The 17,524-nt window shown below is 40.0% G+C and overlaps 1 protein-coding gene and 1 non-coding gene across 5 annotated transcripts in view; both read right to left on the bottom strand.

Annotated features, from left to right (window-relative positions):
• The window catches only part of SLC11A2 (solute carrier family 11 member 2), a 176,636-nt gene that overhangs the window by 2,552 nt on the left and 156,560 nt on the right, over positions 1–17,524 (bottom strand). For 3 of the 4 annotated variants that reach the window (XM_073613717.1, XM_073613719.1, XM_073613720.1), the window contains exons 17-18: positions 7,092–7,121; positions 174–5,372 (exon numbers count right to left, since the gene is read on the bottom strand). In XM_073613717.1, coding sequence (XP_073469818.1) covers positions 5,292–5,372; positions 7,092–7,121 — 111 coding nt within the window. In that variant the 3' untranslated portion in view covers positions 174–5,291. The remainder of the gene's footprint in view (positions 1–173; positions 5,373–7,091; positions 7,122–17,524) is intronic. The other variant, XM_073613718.1, reaches the window with a different exon arrangement.
• On the bottom strand, positions 14,049–14,156 carry LOC141130696 (U6 spliceosomal RNA). Its single transcript, XR_012242466.1, has one exon. It is a non-coding gene; the product is annotated as a U6 spliceosomal RNA (small nuclear RNA).

The raw sequence follows: 17,524 nt of genomic DNA, 5'->3' as shown, positions 1-17,524 counted from the left end.
GCCTACCAAGTCGGATCCAAGTAGTACAGGGAGTACACTCTGAAGTCGGAGCGACTTCAGTAGTGTCTATTAAGACGCTCCCATTCACTTAAATGTGAATCTCTTTCTGGGGCGACTTGGGGCGACTTGAGGGCGTACAAGTCGGATCCCAAGTCGTCCCAGTGTGAACCGACCCTTAGAATTTCGTGCGGGCCACAGAACTGAAAGTGTTGGTGCTTGCCCCCGAATCATGAACCTGATTGGCAAATGTTATCTAATGTCTATAGGTACTTTCAAACTGATAACACATTGTTTTTTTTCTTAATGCAATGTTATGTGATCAGCAGCAAAGTAACTAGAGAGAAAACAATATAGAAAGTTTGTAAAAGGTCTCAAAAATAAATCATATTGTTGAAATTTAGCCTTCAGGGTTGGTTATCTAAAGCTTAAAGCATAACTCCACTTTTGTTGAAAAAAAAAAAACATTCTCATTCCCTGGGTTGATCTATGTACATTACAAGGATTTTAATAAACTTTCTTGCAGATTCCTACCTTTTGTTATTTTGAAGAAATCACTGTTTGTTCCTCTGTGCCGAGTGGGTCTAATGGGAGTGGTTTCAAAATGATCGATCAGCTGTGCAGCTGCAGAGCACTAATGAGGAAAGCTGCAGGGTCTGCATCCCTTTAGACATGTTCCTATTGAAAGTATCTCTCCAAAAATGAAATTTTTGTTGCAGGGGATGCCTGAAATCTGACTTGTATCTTGGACAGAATTCTGGGAAAATTGGTGAGCCAATCACACAGGCAGGAAATTATGTTTCTGGGGGGTGGTCAGTACACATTCTGTGTACTGAACAACTCTAAGTAGCCATATTGCATTGCATTTAAAGGAAAATTACAGCGGCTGAAGATTGAAAAGCAAAGGTAATTTTTAATAACATTCAATTACAGTATGGCTTGTGTCGCATTTGTATATGCTATATTATTTTTTCATTATTTGCTATTTTTTTCCCAAGGAAAGTGGAGTTACCCTGTAAATAAAAGGAAAGTTCTGTAGTATTACCTTGTAAATATAACCCAAATAATACTTTTTATTTTTCATATTCACTGTCTAGTGGTGTTAATGTACTAGAATCCTATTGCAGCTCTCCATCTGTAGAGAAGAATAAAGACCATTTCTATGGCCATGACTCATTAAACAGCAAAAGCACTCTAGGCCTGCTAAAATAGCATGTTAATGTTTACTGTGACATTATTTTAGTATGCCTTAAAGTGTTACTAAACCCAGGACCCTGCATTCACTATATCTGGTCTCCCACAGTACACAAAAATGCAATCGTTTTAGTAAATATAAACTGCTAAATACCGTTTCTCGTCAGCAGTATATAGCAGTGTTGTGATTTCTATCAGTGTCGAGCACTGGTTAAAGCTTGTAGGAGAGTTCTCCTCTGATTGTCCTATGAGGCTGCATGACCCCTGACTTTGTCTGGACAGTGCTGATTGGCCCTGTGCTGATCACATGCACCCCTCCCCCCCAAAAAACTCTAGCAATACACACCAAATTGAGCATGTGCAGAGTGACTCCTAGGGCTCTGTACTATCAGGAGATGGATTGGGGACTATGGAAGAGGGGGATGATCAGAGAAGACAGGATCAAACAGCCTTTTTACACAATGCAGAGGATTAACCCCTTAGATTACACAGTGAGTATAACAAGCATGCTTTAATGCATAACCAGACTGATTTTTCTGTTGTGGGTTTAGTAACACTTTAAGTACATGATGTGTTGGGACCTGACCTGTTTCCTAGTTTTTTTAAATATATTTTACAGAAATGCAATGGACCAGCAAGGAATTATCTGAATACCTCCTGTCTGTGCACCAGATCTTTATGAACAGTACAGACCACAACAATCAATGCTGATTCCCCTCAATAGCTCTTCTCCAGTATAGGGTGGAAAAGAATAAGTCTAAACATATTTTTATAGGAATCCATCACATTTGATACAACATGAACATTGATGTAATTTAACAATTTTACAATTTAACATTTATAACAAAAAAGGAACATTTTAATTCATGTACTGAGGCTCGGTTCACACTGGAACCCGCTGCGGATCACACAGGAGTGCTGTGCGTCCCTGTTCCCCGTTTCAGGGATCAATCAGGGCCGAACCTATACCTGAATTCGGCCCTGAAATAGAGCCAAAGACGCACACCGTTTCTGTACAGTGCGCTCCGCAGCTGCAACGGAGATGTATGAACCTGCTCCATAGGAAGCCAGTCACATTCTCCTGCTATGCGAATTAGAGGCGGGGAAACCCTTATCTAATTCGCATAGCTGTGAACCCGGCGTAAAAAAAAACAGAAGACCAAAGACACTTGTGTGGTTTCAGACGTTTTAAAGCTTTATAAGCATAAGTTCACCCAAGGCTAATTTTTAGCACTAGCAAAATGAAGGCAATCACACTTATGCAGTCACATTATTTTGGATTTCAAAATGCATATTTTCATATTGCATGGATGCCTTGTTCATGCATTTTAAAGTGCGCACATTCATTTTTAATGGGCCCTCAATGCACGCATCCAGAAATACATAGGACCCTAGAAGCAGTCAATCCAAAAAAGAAGTTAGCAGAACACTATTTCTGGTAGATCAACTGGTATTTTTCTGTGGGGAAATGTAAGAGATGTTCTGAATTTTTTATTTTATTTTTTCCCAGACATACACTTTAGCTTTTAAGATAACAGTAACCAGACTCCGCTTTTCCAGTTAGCAAGTCACACTCGGTTTCAGTTTTCTTCTTTGGATAAGGTAACAAATAATTTTTTTTAACTACTTCATCTCTAAAGTTGGCCATACATGCATGAAGGAAACAAAAATCATATATACAGCGTGGACTAATCTCCCATTCTGGCTCGGCCTGTCAGCTGTGAAAATACCCAAACAGTGACTGCATCTGATTGGATGTAGCTGCTGTTCAGCCAACAATTTTCCACCCAGCTCCTTCAATTTTTCAATCAAAGGATGTCAGGTGGGACATGGCGACAGGGCTACTCACGGAGTGAATTTCCTCCGGCACATCAGGAATTGGTTAAAATTTGTACAGTATATGGCCAGCTTAACTGAAAACTTTATAGCAAGACCAAATTTTACAGTTGGGGCATGTCAAAGTTTAACTCTCTAAATATTTTAAACACCTCAACAATTTTCACATCCCAGCAGCGTGGAAATTGGTGGAGGCTTGGTAAAAGCCTTAAAGACCGCTCTTGTTAAAAATATTCTACCAATCCATGGTCACTTTAATGAGAACCATAGAGAAAATATAACTTTCATTTTTTTCTGCACAATTTTTGATGTCACACGCCCTTTATTTCTGGCAAGGGAGAGTATTTTTACTGTCACAAAGTAATCTTTCCCTTGGCTAATTTGGCTAATTATGATAAGGAACTACACAGATAAGTTCCTGATTGTTTCTCCCTATTAACTTTAGGGCACACAAATTTTTCCATCACAAACATACATTCAATAAAGATAGGCAGTGTAAAATATTTATATATATATATATATACACACACAGTATATATACACACAATGTTCCCATTGTTGACCACTGTCCAAAGCCAAAAGGGCATTCAGTGGGCATGTAAGCATCAGAACTGGACCATGTAGCAATGGAAAAAGGTGGCCCGGTCTGATGCATTCAAGAATAGTTTGAGGAACACAACAAGGTGTTGACTTGGCCTCCATATTGTCCAGATCTCGATCAAATCAAGCATCTGTGGGATGTGCTGGAAAAACATGTCCAGTCCATGGAGGCCCCCACCTTGCAATTTACAGAACTAAAGGATCTGTTGCTGAGGGCTTAGTGTCAGATACAACAAAAGTCTAGTGGAGTCCATGCCTCGATGGGTATGGAGGGGGGGTCAGAATGTTATTGCCGACAGGTATATATACTAAAAGAAAGAAAAAATTTGCCCAAATCACCATTTTCACATAAAGTGGTGACTGTATTGGAATAAAATTCCCTAAAAACACTTGTAAAATCAACAAAAGGCACTAACATATACAGCAGGGTATAGTGCCATTGATGACATTTTAGCAATATGACACATATCACTTTTTATGAATCGAGCTAGCAGCATTATTTTAAAAGTCATACAGCCCACAATAAAGCTCATAAAATTGGCAATTAAAAGTATTCCAAAATATGCATTATGCAATAATACAGCTGAAAAATTACAAGAATTATCTTCTTCTAATAAATATAAATTACTCTAGAGATCAACACCTTTACCTCTGGATATGTTGCTGACATAAACCAGTAGTATGTGAAAATTATAAAAAAACAAAAAACAAATACATACCAGTCTTTTCCATGAGACACACGACATCAAAATCAAATTTAACAATATTTTTGATCCTTATAATCCTTATAATAGTCACCAATAAAATAATATTGAGGGTTTCAGGTTCAGCAGCAGTTTTTTTTTTCTTTTTAACAAATGCTCACCACTGATTGGACATACAGTATATGAACACAGGTTTGCTGAGCCAGTTTTAAATAACTCATTTAGTATTTCTTAAGCAAATCATCCCCCAAAATGCTATGTCGTGTTTAAGGCATCAATAACCTGCATTAAAATTATATCTGATTTCACCGTGTCCATATAATGTTTTAAGATAATGGTTAATCCCACATCCTGGAATATAGTATAACTTTAGGTAAAAATGTGTCCTTGGAAGTATGGAAAATTGTGAGAAAACTGAAACAGAACTTTGTAAAGTCTATAAAAACCAGCAAAATTCACATATATTGAAAATATTTCATATGAATATGAAATCATGAATGACCAAGGATGACACCGTAGATTACTGATCCATAGAATATCCAATTGCTTTAAGGAATCAGGATGGATTTTTTTTTTCTTGTCAAGGACCATGCTTTATAGGGGTATTTTGTTCGCCTTCTTCTGGATCAGCTATGGGTTTAAAGTTCTGTGTATGCACGTTTTGATTTCTTAAGAAGGGAATCGTCTATTGGTTAAAATCCATGGACTTTTTTCAAATGTTAAATTTCAGCTTTTCAATGGTCTTTTTCAAAATTGACTATGTAAATATAAGGGTATGGTAAGCAAGTATAACGTATTACATAGTAACGTTTACAATTTTTTGCTCTACTTCACCTGCTACAAAGCTTGCAAAGTTCATTTGGTAGTCGGTACTAAAAGCATGGCACCTCTAAACTCCTGAGTACTTCTAGATGTGGTGTCTAGAAGGGATCATCAGTGTTGTGCCATGTGACCCAAACATCATCGGGAGGATGAGATACCTTCTTTCTCCATATTGTGTAAAAGGAAAAGCTCTGGATAGTTGATCAGCCCGAGGTTATACTGCAACAGAGCAAGAAGAGAGTAATGTTAGGAAGTAGTCAACTGCAAACCAGATTTTACCAAACAGATGCCATATATGCCCAAAATATAAACCTAAAAGTTGTAAGATCCTGTAAGGATATTCTCATTGGACAGAGAGAGGGCAGTGGGCAGAGCTTTGCTACGAATCAGTAAAAGTCAGATCTTTTAACCAAAATAAAACAAAATCAGAGAGGAGCACAGAAAAAGCATTTTTTTTTTGGAAACAAAAGTAATAAAAAGCATCTTGTAGTGGACTTTAGCTGGCTAAATGTTACAATCTGATCATACAAATCATTATATAACCAATCAGGTAGGTCCTTACACTAGATAATTGCGGGTACATTTAAAGCAGACTGTATAGAATGTAGTATGTATGGCTAGCTTTAGGTGGGTCTTTTATACGTTTAAAATGAAGTACAGATTCACTTTGACATGAAAATATGTGACAATGGCATGGAAGATTTATGTGGGAACAATCATGGTAATGATTAGGCTGATCAGTTTCATTGACATTTAAAATAAAGTAAGATTCCTTTTTTTTTTTTCTCTGGGGAATACACCGGGGGGGATACCCCCCTATTATCTGTTTGTTCTTATGGATATGTTTGTTCTGTTCTTTTTTGTGTACAATATTTGTAAAGAAAAATCAATAAACTATAAGATTATTTAAAAAAAATAAAAATAAAGTAAGATTCAAAATCTATGTGGGAAGAAGAAAATGTTTCAGTCAATAGTCCTATATGTTAACGTGGAACTAAACCATCGATTTATCTGTGTCACAAAATAGTTACATTCAAGGCATGCCATGAATGATAACTGTCACAGTTGCTTGTGCTCTCAACCAAATTGTAGAGCTTTCATATGACTAATGTCAGAACTGATCACATGTGCAGCACCATGACAACTGCAGATGAAACAGAGGCTAAGATGGCAGCTTCCTTGGCTGTAAAGGATAGGAGGGTTTAGTTCCGTTTTAAGCCTGTAGTGTTTCCAATTGCCATTCTAAGCATTTGGTAGCTTTTCCCTGGAATAACTGTTCCTAATTTTTGCAAATGAAGAACTGTACTTTAAGAGCTGGTTCACACCAGAACATGGTACAGAAAAAAGCATGTTCCATGCACTGCTAATAACACACTGCCCTTGCATCTGATCCACTGAAAATGCACATGTTAACGACACCCAAACAAAGTGTGTTTATGTGCACCAAATTGCATGGTAGCGCAGTGCTGCGTGATTTAGGGCGAATCGCTTTTTAAAAGTAGTGTATGCACTACTATCACTGTGTTCCCGTGCAATTTCAGCCCATTCAGATGAACGGACAGGACAAGCAAGAATCACACAGGGATGTGTGCCACGCTTCTGTGCAATCCTAGTATGTACTGGCCCTAATATATTTTTTTTGCATGTTAGATTAAACTCAGGTTTACTAAAAAAGAGAATTTCAAACACAAGAGTATTCAGATCCCCCTTTTCTAAAGATTTAATATTGGGCATATAAGACTCTATAATTCTCCAGATGGGCAACTCAGCTAGAAAATGAAATGTAGTCTAAATATCGACAACAATGACTATGGCCCTCAGCAATGATCGTATATATTGATTAATATAAATATGTGAAATACTGACCAGATGGTACAATACATGAACACACATAACATGGAGTAATACTAGAAGGGAGCTTTCTATTGCTGTACTTACACCATTTATATCCACAAGTGGTACAGGAAGCTTGTAAAACAGTAAAACATCACAGATTTATGGGCATGCATTTAAACATCTTCTCTTTATGTCATTCCACATTACAGAGAGACCTACAGTGCCTTGAAAAAGTATTCATACCCCTTGAAATTTTCCACATTTTGTCATGTTACAACCAGAAGTGTAATGCCCCGTACACACGGTCGGATTTTCCGACGGAAAATGTGTGATAGGACCTTGTTGTCGGAAATTCCGACCGTGTGTAGGCTCCATCACACATTTTCCATCGGATTTTCCGACACACAAAGTTTGAGAACAGGCTATAAAATTTTCCGACAACAAAATCCGTTGTCAGAATTTCCAATCGTGTGTACACAAATCCGACGCACAAAGTGCCACGCATGCTCAGAATAAATAAAGAGATGAAAGCTATTGGCTACTGCCCCGTTTAGAGCCCCGTTTATAGTCCCGACGTACGTGTTTTACATCACCGCGTTCAGAACGATCGGATTTTCCGACAACTTTGTGTGACCGTGTGTATGCAAGACAAGTTTGAGCCAACATCCGTCGGAAAAAATTCTAGGATTTTGTTGTCGGAATGTCTGATCAATGTCCGACCGTGTGTACGGGGCATAAATGTATTTTATTGTTTTTTTTTTGTTTTTTTTTTGCGATAGACCAACATAAAGTGGCACATAATTGTGAAGTGAAAGGAAAATGATAAATGGTTTTCAAAATGTTTTACAAATAAATATGTGAAAAGTGTGGTGTGCATTTGTATTCAACCCCCTTTACTCTGATACCCCTAACGACAATCTAGTGCAGGGATATGCAATTAGTGGACCTCCAGCTGTTGAAAAACTACAAGTCCCATCATGCTTCATGCTTCTGGCTGTCAGTCTTGCTATGCCTCATGGGACTTGTAGTTCTGCAACAGCTGGAGGTCCGCTAATTGCATATCTCTGATCTAGTGGAACCAATTGCCTCCAGAAGTCACCTAGTTAGTAAATAGAGTCCACCTGTGTGCAATTTAATTTCAGTATAAATACAGCTGTTCTGTGAAGCCCTCAGAGGATCGTTAGAGAACGTTAGTGAATAAACAGCATCATGAAAGCCAAGGAACACCCCAGACAGGTCAGGGATAAAGTTGTGGAGAAGTTTAAAGCATGGTTAGGTTATAAAAAATCCCAGCTTTGAACATCTCACAGAACACTGTTCAATCCATCATCCGAAAGTGGAAAGAGTATGACACAACTGAAAACCTACCAAGACATGGCTGTCCACCTAAACTGACAGGCCGGACAAGGAGAGCATTAATCAGAGAAGCAGCCAAGAGGCCCATGGTAACTCTGGAAGAGCTGCAGAGATCCACAGCTCAGGTGGGAGAATCTGTCCACAGGACAACTATTAGTCGTGCTCTCCACAAATCTGACCTTTATGGAAGAGTGGCAAGAATAAAGCCATTGTTGAAAGAAAGCCTGTTCCTGTTTGCAGTTTGTGAGAAGCCATGTGGGGGACACAGCAAACGTGGAAGAAGGTTCTCTGGTCAGGTTAGACAAAAATTGAACATTTTGGCCTAAAAGGAAAACACTATCTGTGGCGGAAAACCAACACTGCACATCCTCCTGAACACACCATGCTTTTCCTCAGCAGTGACAGGGAAGCTGGTCAGAGTTCATGGAAAGATGGATGGACCCAAATACAGGGCAATGTTAGAAGAAAACCTGTTAGAGTCTGCAAAAGACTTGAGACTGGGGAGGAGGTTCACCTTCCACCAGGACAACGACCCTAAACATACAGCCAGAGCTACAATGGAATGGTTTAGATCAAAGCATATTCATGTGTTAGAATGGCCCATTCAAAGTTCAGACCTAAATCCAATTAAGAATCTGTGACAAGACTTAAAAATTGCTGTTTACAGACGCTCTCCATCCAATCTGACAGAGCTTGAGCTATTTTGCAAAGAAGAATTGGCAAAAACTTCACTTTCTAGATGTGCAAAGCTGGTAGAGACATCCCCAAAAAGACTTGCAGCTGTAATTGCAGTGAAAGGTGGTTCTACAAAGTATTAACTCAGGGGGGCTTAATACAAATGCACGCAATACTTTTCACATATTTGTTTGTAAAAAATTTGAAAACCATCTATCATTTTTCTTCCACTTCACAATTATGTGCTACTTTGTGTTGGTCTATTACATAAAATCCCAATAAAACACATTTCCGTTTCTGGTTTTAACATGATAAAATTTGGAAAATGTCAAGGGGTATGAATACTTTTTCCAGGCACTGTATCTCTATCACTGCTGCTCCGTAGGAAGCCACCTCACAGGACATCACTAAATTCTTCCAACTCTACTTTTCTTTCACAAAATAGCATTCTGATATATTGTATTTACAGTATTTTACAGTTGACTTGACAGATTGGAGTTCATCTACTAAAAGGCTGTTAACTTCTTTAGGGAATTTTCCACAGAGCTTAGTACATGTCGATGAAACGTTACTTTGCAAAGATAATAAAAAAACAGCAGTTTTGCATGCATATGATTGGATGATGAAAGTAGGCAGAGCTTCAGCTCATTCGGTTCTGTGAAAAATTCCCTTGCAAAGTAAACAGTCTATTTGCCTTTAGTAAATCAAGCCCACTGATTTAAAGTGTTACTAAACCCAGGACCCTGCATTCACTATATCTGGTCTCCCACAGTACACAGAACATGGAAATGCAATAATTTTAGTAAATATAAACTGCTAAATACCTTTTCTCATCAGCCGTATATAGCAGTCTTGTGACTTTTATCAGTGTCTGGTCAAAGCTCGTAGCAGGAATTTTCATTCTCCTCTGATTGTCCTATGAGGCTGCAGGATCCCTCACCCTCTGTTTGGACAGTGCTAATTGGCCCTTGTGTTGATCACATGCACCCTCACAGGAAAAAAAAAACTGAGCATGTGCAGAGTGCCCCCAAGTATTGTCAGGAGATGGATTGTGGACTGTGGCAGAAGGGGAGGATCAGAGAAGATAGGATCAAACAGCCTTTTTTACACAAGAGGCAGAGGATTAACCCCTTAGGTTCCACAGTAAGTATAACAAGCATGCTATTCTGCACATACAGACTGATTTTACTGTTGTGGGTTTAGTAACACTTTAGGCTGTAAAACTGATGAGAGTACATAGAATCTATACAGACTAAGGGCTTGTTTCGATGGAATTAGTTTGAGACCTAGTGTTGACTCCTTCCCTGTCAGTGACATTTTTACAGTAATCAATGCATTTTTATAGCACTGATCGCTGTATAAATGCCAGTGGTCCCAAAAATGTGTCTGATGTGTCCGCCATAATGTCGCAGTTACAATAAAAATCACAGATCGCTGCCATTACTAGTAAAACAAATAATAATAATAAAAATGCTATAAAACTATCCCCTATTTTGTAGACGCTATAACTTTTGCGCAAAACAATCAATTTACACTCATTGCGATTTCTTTTTACCAAAAATATGTAGAAGAATACATATCGGCCTAAACTGAGAAAAAAATATGCTTTTTAAAAATAAAAAAATGGGGGTGATTATTATAGCAAAAAGTACAAAATTGTGTTTTTTTCAAAATTGTTGCTCCTTTTTTGTTTTTAGCGCAAAAAATAAAAACCGCAAATACCACCAAAAGAAAGCTCTATTTGTGGGAGAAAAAAGGACGTCAATTTTGTTTGGGTACAGCTTCGCACAACCGCGTAATTGTTGGTTAAAGCGACGCAGTGCCAAAAAATGGCCCGTCATTCAGCAGCCAAATCTTCTGTGGTTAAAGTCAATTCCAATCAAAATTTTTTTTTTTAGGTTAGAATCTCTGTCAACTTTTCATTGCCGTTTGGAAAGAATAAAGTCTCAGATAAAATGTTACTGTTCACAGTGTCTGTTCGGGGTTTTAAAATGTTATGTGAAATAATTGGTTTACAGCTAATTTGATGTAAATCTTAAACATGGGAGGTAAAAACAGCTCCTATTGTATTTCATCTGTGCATTGTCTTTTTGTGTGCAGTTCAAGCAGGAAAATACAGCTTATTTGGATTCTCCACAAAATCACACTCTAGTTCAGCCTTTCTCAACCTATTCAATACAGAGGAACCCTTGAGATAGTTCTCCGGTCTTGAGGAACCCCTGTGAAAAATTAGAAGTCTGCAACTCATGATACATTAGAGTGATGGTCAGTGAGAGGAATGGTCCTTACAGTGGTCATTGGGAAGAATTACCTCCTTATAGATAGCTAAAAAGATCAATGATGTCAGTGGGAACTTATCTGAGATGCAGAAATTGCCCAATGCTGAAGGAACCCCTAGAAACCTCTGGAGGAACCCTAGGGTTCCACGGAACCCTGGTTGAGAATCACTGCTCTAGTTGAAGGTTTGATTAATGAACATTGTTGTAAACAAAAATAAAGCAAAAAAGGAACTATCATACACAGAAGCCACAGTTGATCACATTCTCTTAGAATACATGGTTTCTAAAAGGTTGCACTGAATGTAGAACCACTTTTATTTAAACTTTTCGCTGCCAGAGCCGGTTTGTGCATTTTTTGTACACATGTTTAAATAATCATTTTAGGCCTGAAGATTACATTAAACCCCCAAACATTATATATTTTCTGAAAGCAGACACCCTAGAGAATAAAATAGTGGTAGTTCCAATTTTTTATGTTACTTGATATTACTGCAAAGGTCTAGGAAATGCAAAATTTCAGTAAAAAACACACTAAAATGAATTGTATGGCAAACAAATGCAATAAACTACCCACATTTTTGGTAAAAAATAAAAGACGAGATTGCACAGAGTAAATAGATGGCCAACATATCAAACCTCAAAGTGATTGTAAAGGCTCGTTTTTTTTTTTCTCTAAAAATAACAAACATGTCATACTTACCTGCTCTGTGCAGTAGGCTTTGCACAGAGCAGCCCTGATCCTCCTCTTCTCGCGTCCCTCTTCGGCTCTCTTGGTTCCTGCCTCCTGTCAAGTGCCGCTACAGCTTGCTATGGGGGCACCTGAGCCAAGTCACAGCTCCCTGTGTCGATTTAGACATAGAGCCCCCGTTCGGCCCAGCCCCCTCGCTCTCCTGATTGGCTAACTGACTTTGATTGACAGCAGCAGGAGCCAATGGTGCCGCTGCTGTGTCTCAGCCAATCAGGAGGAGAGTCCCAGAGAGAGAGAGGGGCCTCAGGTAAGTATTAGGGGGGCTGAAGGGGGCTGCTGCACACAGAAGGTTTATTATCTTAATGCATAGAATGCATTAAGATAAAATACCTTCTGATTTTACAACCCCTTTAAATTTGTGTGCACCCATGAAATGGTGACGAACTTCAGTACCTTATATTTTTTATAAGCGATGCTTCAATAGGTCATCATGTCATCACACTCCGGCATGCATGACAGTATATAACATGTGTATCGCAATCGATGTTTTCACAAGTGGGCGCCCCTGATGCATGCCTTTAGGTTAGTAGGTGCGTATATGTGGGTGTGGGGGCCTCACAATTTTTTCTGGGGGGTAGGGTTTATGTGCTTGGGTCTAACTTTATTTGTTTTTTAAAAAATTATAATTTTTTTTTGCTTAACTTTTTTTTCACATAGGTGATATGTGGAGGCAATCGGGTGGCAGCGCAGCATCTGAATGCATCCACCTGACAGGCAGGAGGTCTGCCTGTCAATTTTACACACAATCTTCGTGGCTGCAGCCACTGGATTGTGTGAAACCCCCTGCTGTCAGGTCCGTACGATGTATTGACCTGGCAGCGTAAGGGTTAAATTAAATTAAAAGTAAATTGGGCTCAATGAGAGTTTCTGATCACCTACATACCTTAGTCACACAAACACCTCTGAGGATATGGTTACAGATGCAAACTGATAACAAAGACAAAGTAAAACACCCTTGTGAATAGCCTGTCATGGAATCACATGGTATGGGGCAATTAGAGTTGCTGGCAGAGTTTGGAATCATATCGGCTATTGGAAGGTCTGACTAATAAAGATTAGGGATGACTGCGTTTTTAAAGCAAAGTAGAACCTGCTTGTAGGTAAGAGGTCTATATGTTTTAGTGAGTTATTTTGCATGAGGGAGAATTATTTGTGTTCATGAAAAGCGCAGAGTGGATCCAGAAGGATATTGTATGGATTGTCAAGCCTAGGCTTGACAAAGGGGGCGGAGCCCCCGAAACATGTTATTGCCCACCCACTCTTGCACCTCGGGCTGAGTTGTACTGTGTGGATGTGCATAGACAGCTGCTGCAGATGCCGCTGATATCACCATCATCTGGTGGATCTTGTGCTTAGTCCTGGGGCATACTGATCCCATCGATCCTTTTGTCCATTTTGCCATGCTGACACATCATCTCTCTGCACGGTGAACCTAATATAGTCTACCTCCCTGTAAGTGATACTGTTGTTTACAAATAAAGTGTTGCAAGTTTTTAACCACTTGACCACCGGAAGGTTTTACCCCCTTCATGACCAGGGAATTTTTTTTTTGCTATTCAGCACTGCGCTACTTCGGTCATGCAACGTTGTACCCAAGCGAAATCTTTTGTATTGAATCACTACAGGGTTTTTTATTTTTTGCTATATAAACAAAAAAATACCACAAATTTTGAAAAAAAAGCATTTTTATTGGTTTCTGTTATAAAATTTTGCAAACATAAATGTAAGCCAAAATGTAGTCTGCTACAATGTCTGCTACATTTCTCTGGTAAAAATAACCCAAATATATTTGTGCATTATTTAGTTTATGTAAACGTTATAGATTCTACAAACTATGGCATACTGTATATCTTTGAAAATCGATCATTCCTGATGTACTGAAGGCCTATCTCATTTTTTGAAGTCCAAAAATTCAAGGAAAGTACAAATACCCCCAAATAATCAATTTTTGGAAAGTAGATACTGCGATACCGTTAAAGTGATTTTTTTTTCTTGTTTCTTAAAAATATGGAACGCTTCACGAATTTGCGTGTCATCCTTGCGCAGGGGCCATGCTAATCTTCTCTGTATCGTTCCAATTTTAGTATATGTATTTAGTATGAGGCATGCCAAGTTTTTGAAGTTAAAATTAAGACATTTAAATTTTTATTTTTTTTTTCACTATTTTTTTACATACTGTCACCAGTGTGGTACAACACCATCATATGACTGGTGTGGCAGTGAACAGGGATACTGACTGGTGACAGTATGTAAAAAAAAAAATAATAATCATTTTTTTATTCTAATTTTTAAGATTTTTTTTTTTGTTACATACTCTTTTCAGTTTAGTGTGACCATAGTGAAACTGTAGGGGGGTAGGAAGGTCACTGCTATAAGCAATCATTTTAGCTGTCATGAATAGCTTTCTTTCATGACAGCTTGCTTATTATTGTGATTGGCTACAGCTAATCACATGGTACAGGGTGCCAGGTACCCCGTGGGCCAATCACAGCATCACAATAGTAAGCAAGCAGTCATTAATGGAAGCCATTCATAACTGTTTTGTTTACACGGTAAATCACGTGATTGCTGATTGTCCACAGCGATCACATGATACCCTGGGTCGCTCATACTGGCCGGGCCCTAAGCACCGTGATTGGTCACGCGCCAGTGCGCATGTGCTTACTGTGGGTGGGCAGCAAGTGGTTAATCCCTGCACCCTGCTACGCTGTTTCCTTTGCATGTTACTGGCTGGATCAACCACTCATTTTTGGAGGAGCTGCAGAATCGTTTTTTTAATCCTGAAGTTTCATTCCCTCGCTGACTCATGGATGCATCATAAACTATAAAGTAAAGTGAGCTATTGTACTGAGCGCTGGATCTTTTATTGCTGACATATGTATGACATGGATATGTAGATGCACTGTGAAGACTTTTTCAGTGACAGGTGTAATATGAACTTTTTATGAATTTTGCACAACCTTACATTGGTGGGCATTTTCTATGGCATAGTTATAGAGATACACTTTGCAGAATATTATATTTACTTAGCAGGTTGCCCTTTTTGTATGTGTATGCAATTGTCACGGTCCCTACCGTACCTTACAGACAGCCAGGTGTGGTCACGCCCCAAGTGGCTCTAGGTGGTATTGAACTCAGGACTGTCTGTTCTTGCTCCTGCTTCTTTAACTCTGAGCCACACCTCAGGTCTATTCAGCCTGCTTTCCAGCCATTCCTAGTTCAGCATGAAGTACCGAGGGCGATACTCCAATTGCACCTGTCACTCTTGGATCAGCTGAGACAGGTTACCTAATCTGCTGGGTATAAAAGACTGCCTCACTCTGAGGGCCTTGTCAGCTCATTGTCTCCAACTGTTCCTGTTGCAGTGTTCCAAGACTAACCCCGGCTTCTGACCCTGGCTCCGTTTATCTTTTATCCTGTCTTCCGGAATCCTTGACTACAGCTTTACCTCGACTACCCCTTGGCAATTTCCTGTTAAAGCCCCGTGCACAGATTCACAGCCCATGTAGCTTATCTCTTTGTTACCATGGGCTGTATGTATTTGCAAGGGTGAGCGTACTTCTCTGCGCCATGAACTCCAACCTAGGTAAGCCCTTACATAATGAACTGACCAACATGGAGTTCGCAGAGATGTACAAGATGCTCACCTCCCTTGCTCTATATGTCTCCAGCCTGGGCCAGACCGTTTGAGTTGCAGCAAGAAGTCCGCTTGTTTAAAACTACAGTACGCCCAGCCCTGGAACCTGCATGTCTGGAACGGTTTGTTTTGATGCCTGAGAAGTCTGATGGTAATCGTGCATCCTTCTTTTGTTTTAAGATGGATTGTGAGCTGTTGTTTGCCCTTAAGCCTAGGACCTATGCCACCGACTTTATTAAGATTCGTGCTTCCATCAACCTGCTCACTGGACAATGCAAAACTTGGGCTCATCAGTGTTAACAGGAGGGGAATCCAGTCTTGGAGAGCTGGGAAGCTTTCGTGTTTGCTCTGGACTCATACATTCCCGCTTTAAAGAAAACCAGTATTCCCAAGTCTGCTCCCTGTACACGTTTCCTACGGGTATCCAGGGACAGGAATGCCCGGTACAGATACGACTCCATGCCATCACAGTATGTTCCAAGCCATGAAGCCGAAGCCCTTACCCCACAAAGCCTAGACGCTCCTAAGGTCACACGCACACCTTCCCTGGGAGACGTGGAACCCATGGAGATCAGGGCCATCTGGCCCAAGCTATCTCCAGGTGAAAGAGAGCGGAGGAGAGACTGTGGTCTTTGTTTTTACTGTGGGGGGAGAGGGCACCTTATCTCTCTCTGCCCAATTCGCCCACCTCGGCCAAAGGTTCTCCAAGTGGGTACTTTTAGGATCCTGCCTGCTACCCCTGAATCTCTGCCTGCTATCCAGCTTGAAGTTCCTGTGCCTGTCTCCAGTTGAAGTTCCTGTTCTTGTGTCCCCGCTACCTCTTGACCGTACATATGCCTCGACTGGCACCATAGTCCTTAAGCAGGACCTGAAGATTTCTGAAAGAGCCTTGCGAGCGATGAAAGTAGCCCCAGCTGGAACTTCTAAAACAAAGAAAGCCCAAAGGAAATAAGGCTGTTCCATGCTCTGAGGGCATTCCTAAGGGGAGGGAACTATCACGGTCTCTACCGTGCCTGACAGACGGCCAGGCGTGGTCGCGCCCCAAGTGGCTCTGGGTGGTATTGAACTCAGGACTGTCTGTTCTTGCTCGTTTCTTTACCTCTGAGCCACACCTCAGTTCTATTCAGCCTGCTTTCCAGCCATGCCTAGTTCAGCGTGAAGTACTGAGGGTGATACTCTGATTGCACCTGTCACTCTTGGATCAGCTGAGACAGGTTACCTAATCTGCTGGGTATAAAAGACTGCGTCACTCTGAGGGCCTTGTCAGTTCATTGTCGCCAAGTGTTCCTTGTTTTCTGTTGCAGTGTTCCAAGACTGACCCCAGCTTCTGACCCTGGCTCCGTTTATCGTTTACCCTGTCTTCCGGAATCCTTGACTATGGCTTTACCTCAACTATCCCTTGGCAATTTCCTGTTAAAGCCCCGTGCACAGATTCACAGCCCAGGTAGCTTATCTCTTTGTTACCGTGGGCTGTGTGTATTTGCAAGGGTGAGCGTACATCTCTGCGCCATGGACTCCAACTTAGGTAATCCCTTACAGCAATATATTTTTCATTCTTTATTATATAATTTGTAGTAGCTTACCATTATTGTCAGTTGCAGTGCTATTAATTACATTTTATCATTCTATTTTAATGGTAATATTAATGGCTAAAAACATTGTTTCTATATTCCATTAATTGTTTTGGGACTAAAAAATGGCAGTTGCCAATGGTTCTTTAAGTAGTTGTAAAGGCTAAGGTTGTAGGTACAGCCTCCCCAAAAATACTTTCCTGAGCCTGATCTTGGCTCGGATCAGGCTCTCTCTCTCTCTCCCTCCTCACAGGGAAGATTGATAGCAG

This window comes from Aquarana catesbeiana, linkage group LG02 (genome assembly GCF_042186555.1).
Source record: "Aquarana catesbeiana isolate 2022-GZ linkage group LG02, ASM4218655v1, whole genome shotgun sequence".
Classification (NCBI taxonomy): domain Eukaryota; kingdom Metazoa; phylum Chordata; class Amphibia; order Anura; family Ranidae; genus Aquarana; species Aquarana catesbeiana.
This window is presented reverse-complemented; position numbering and strand designations above follow the sequence as displayed.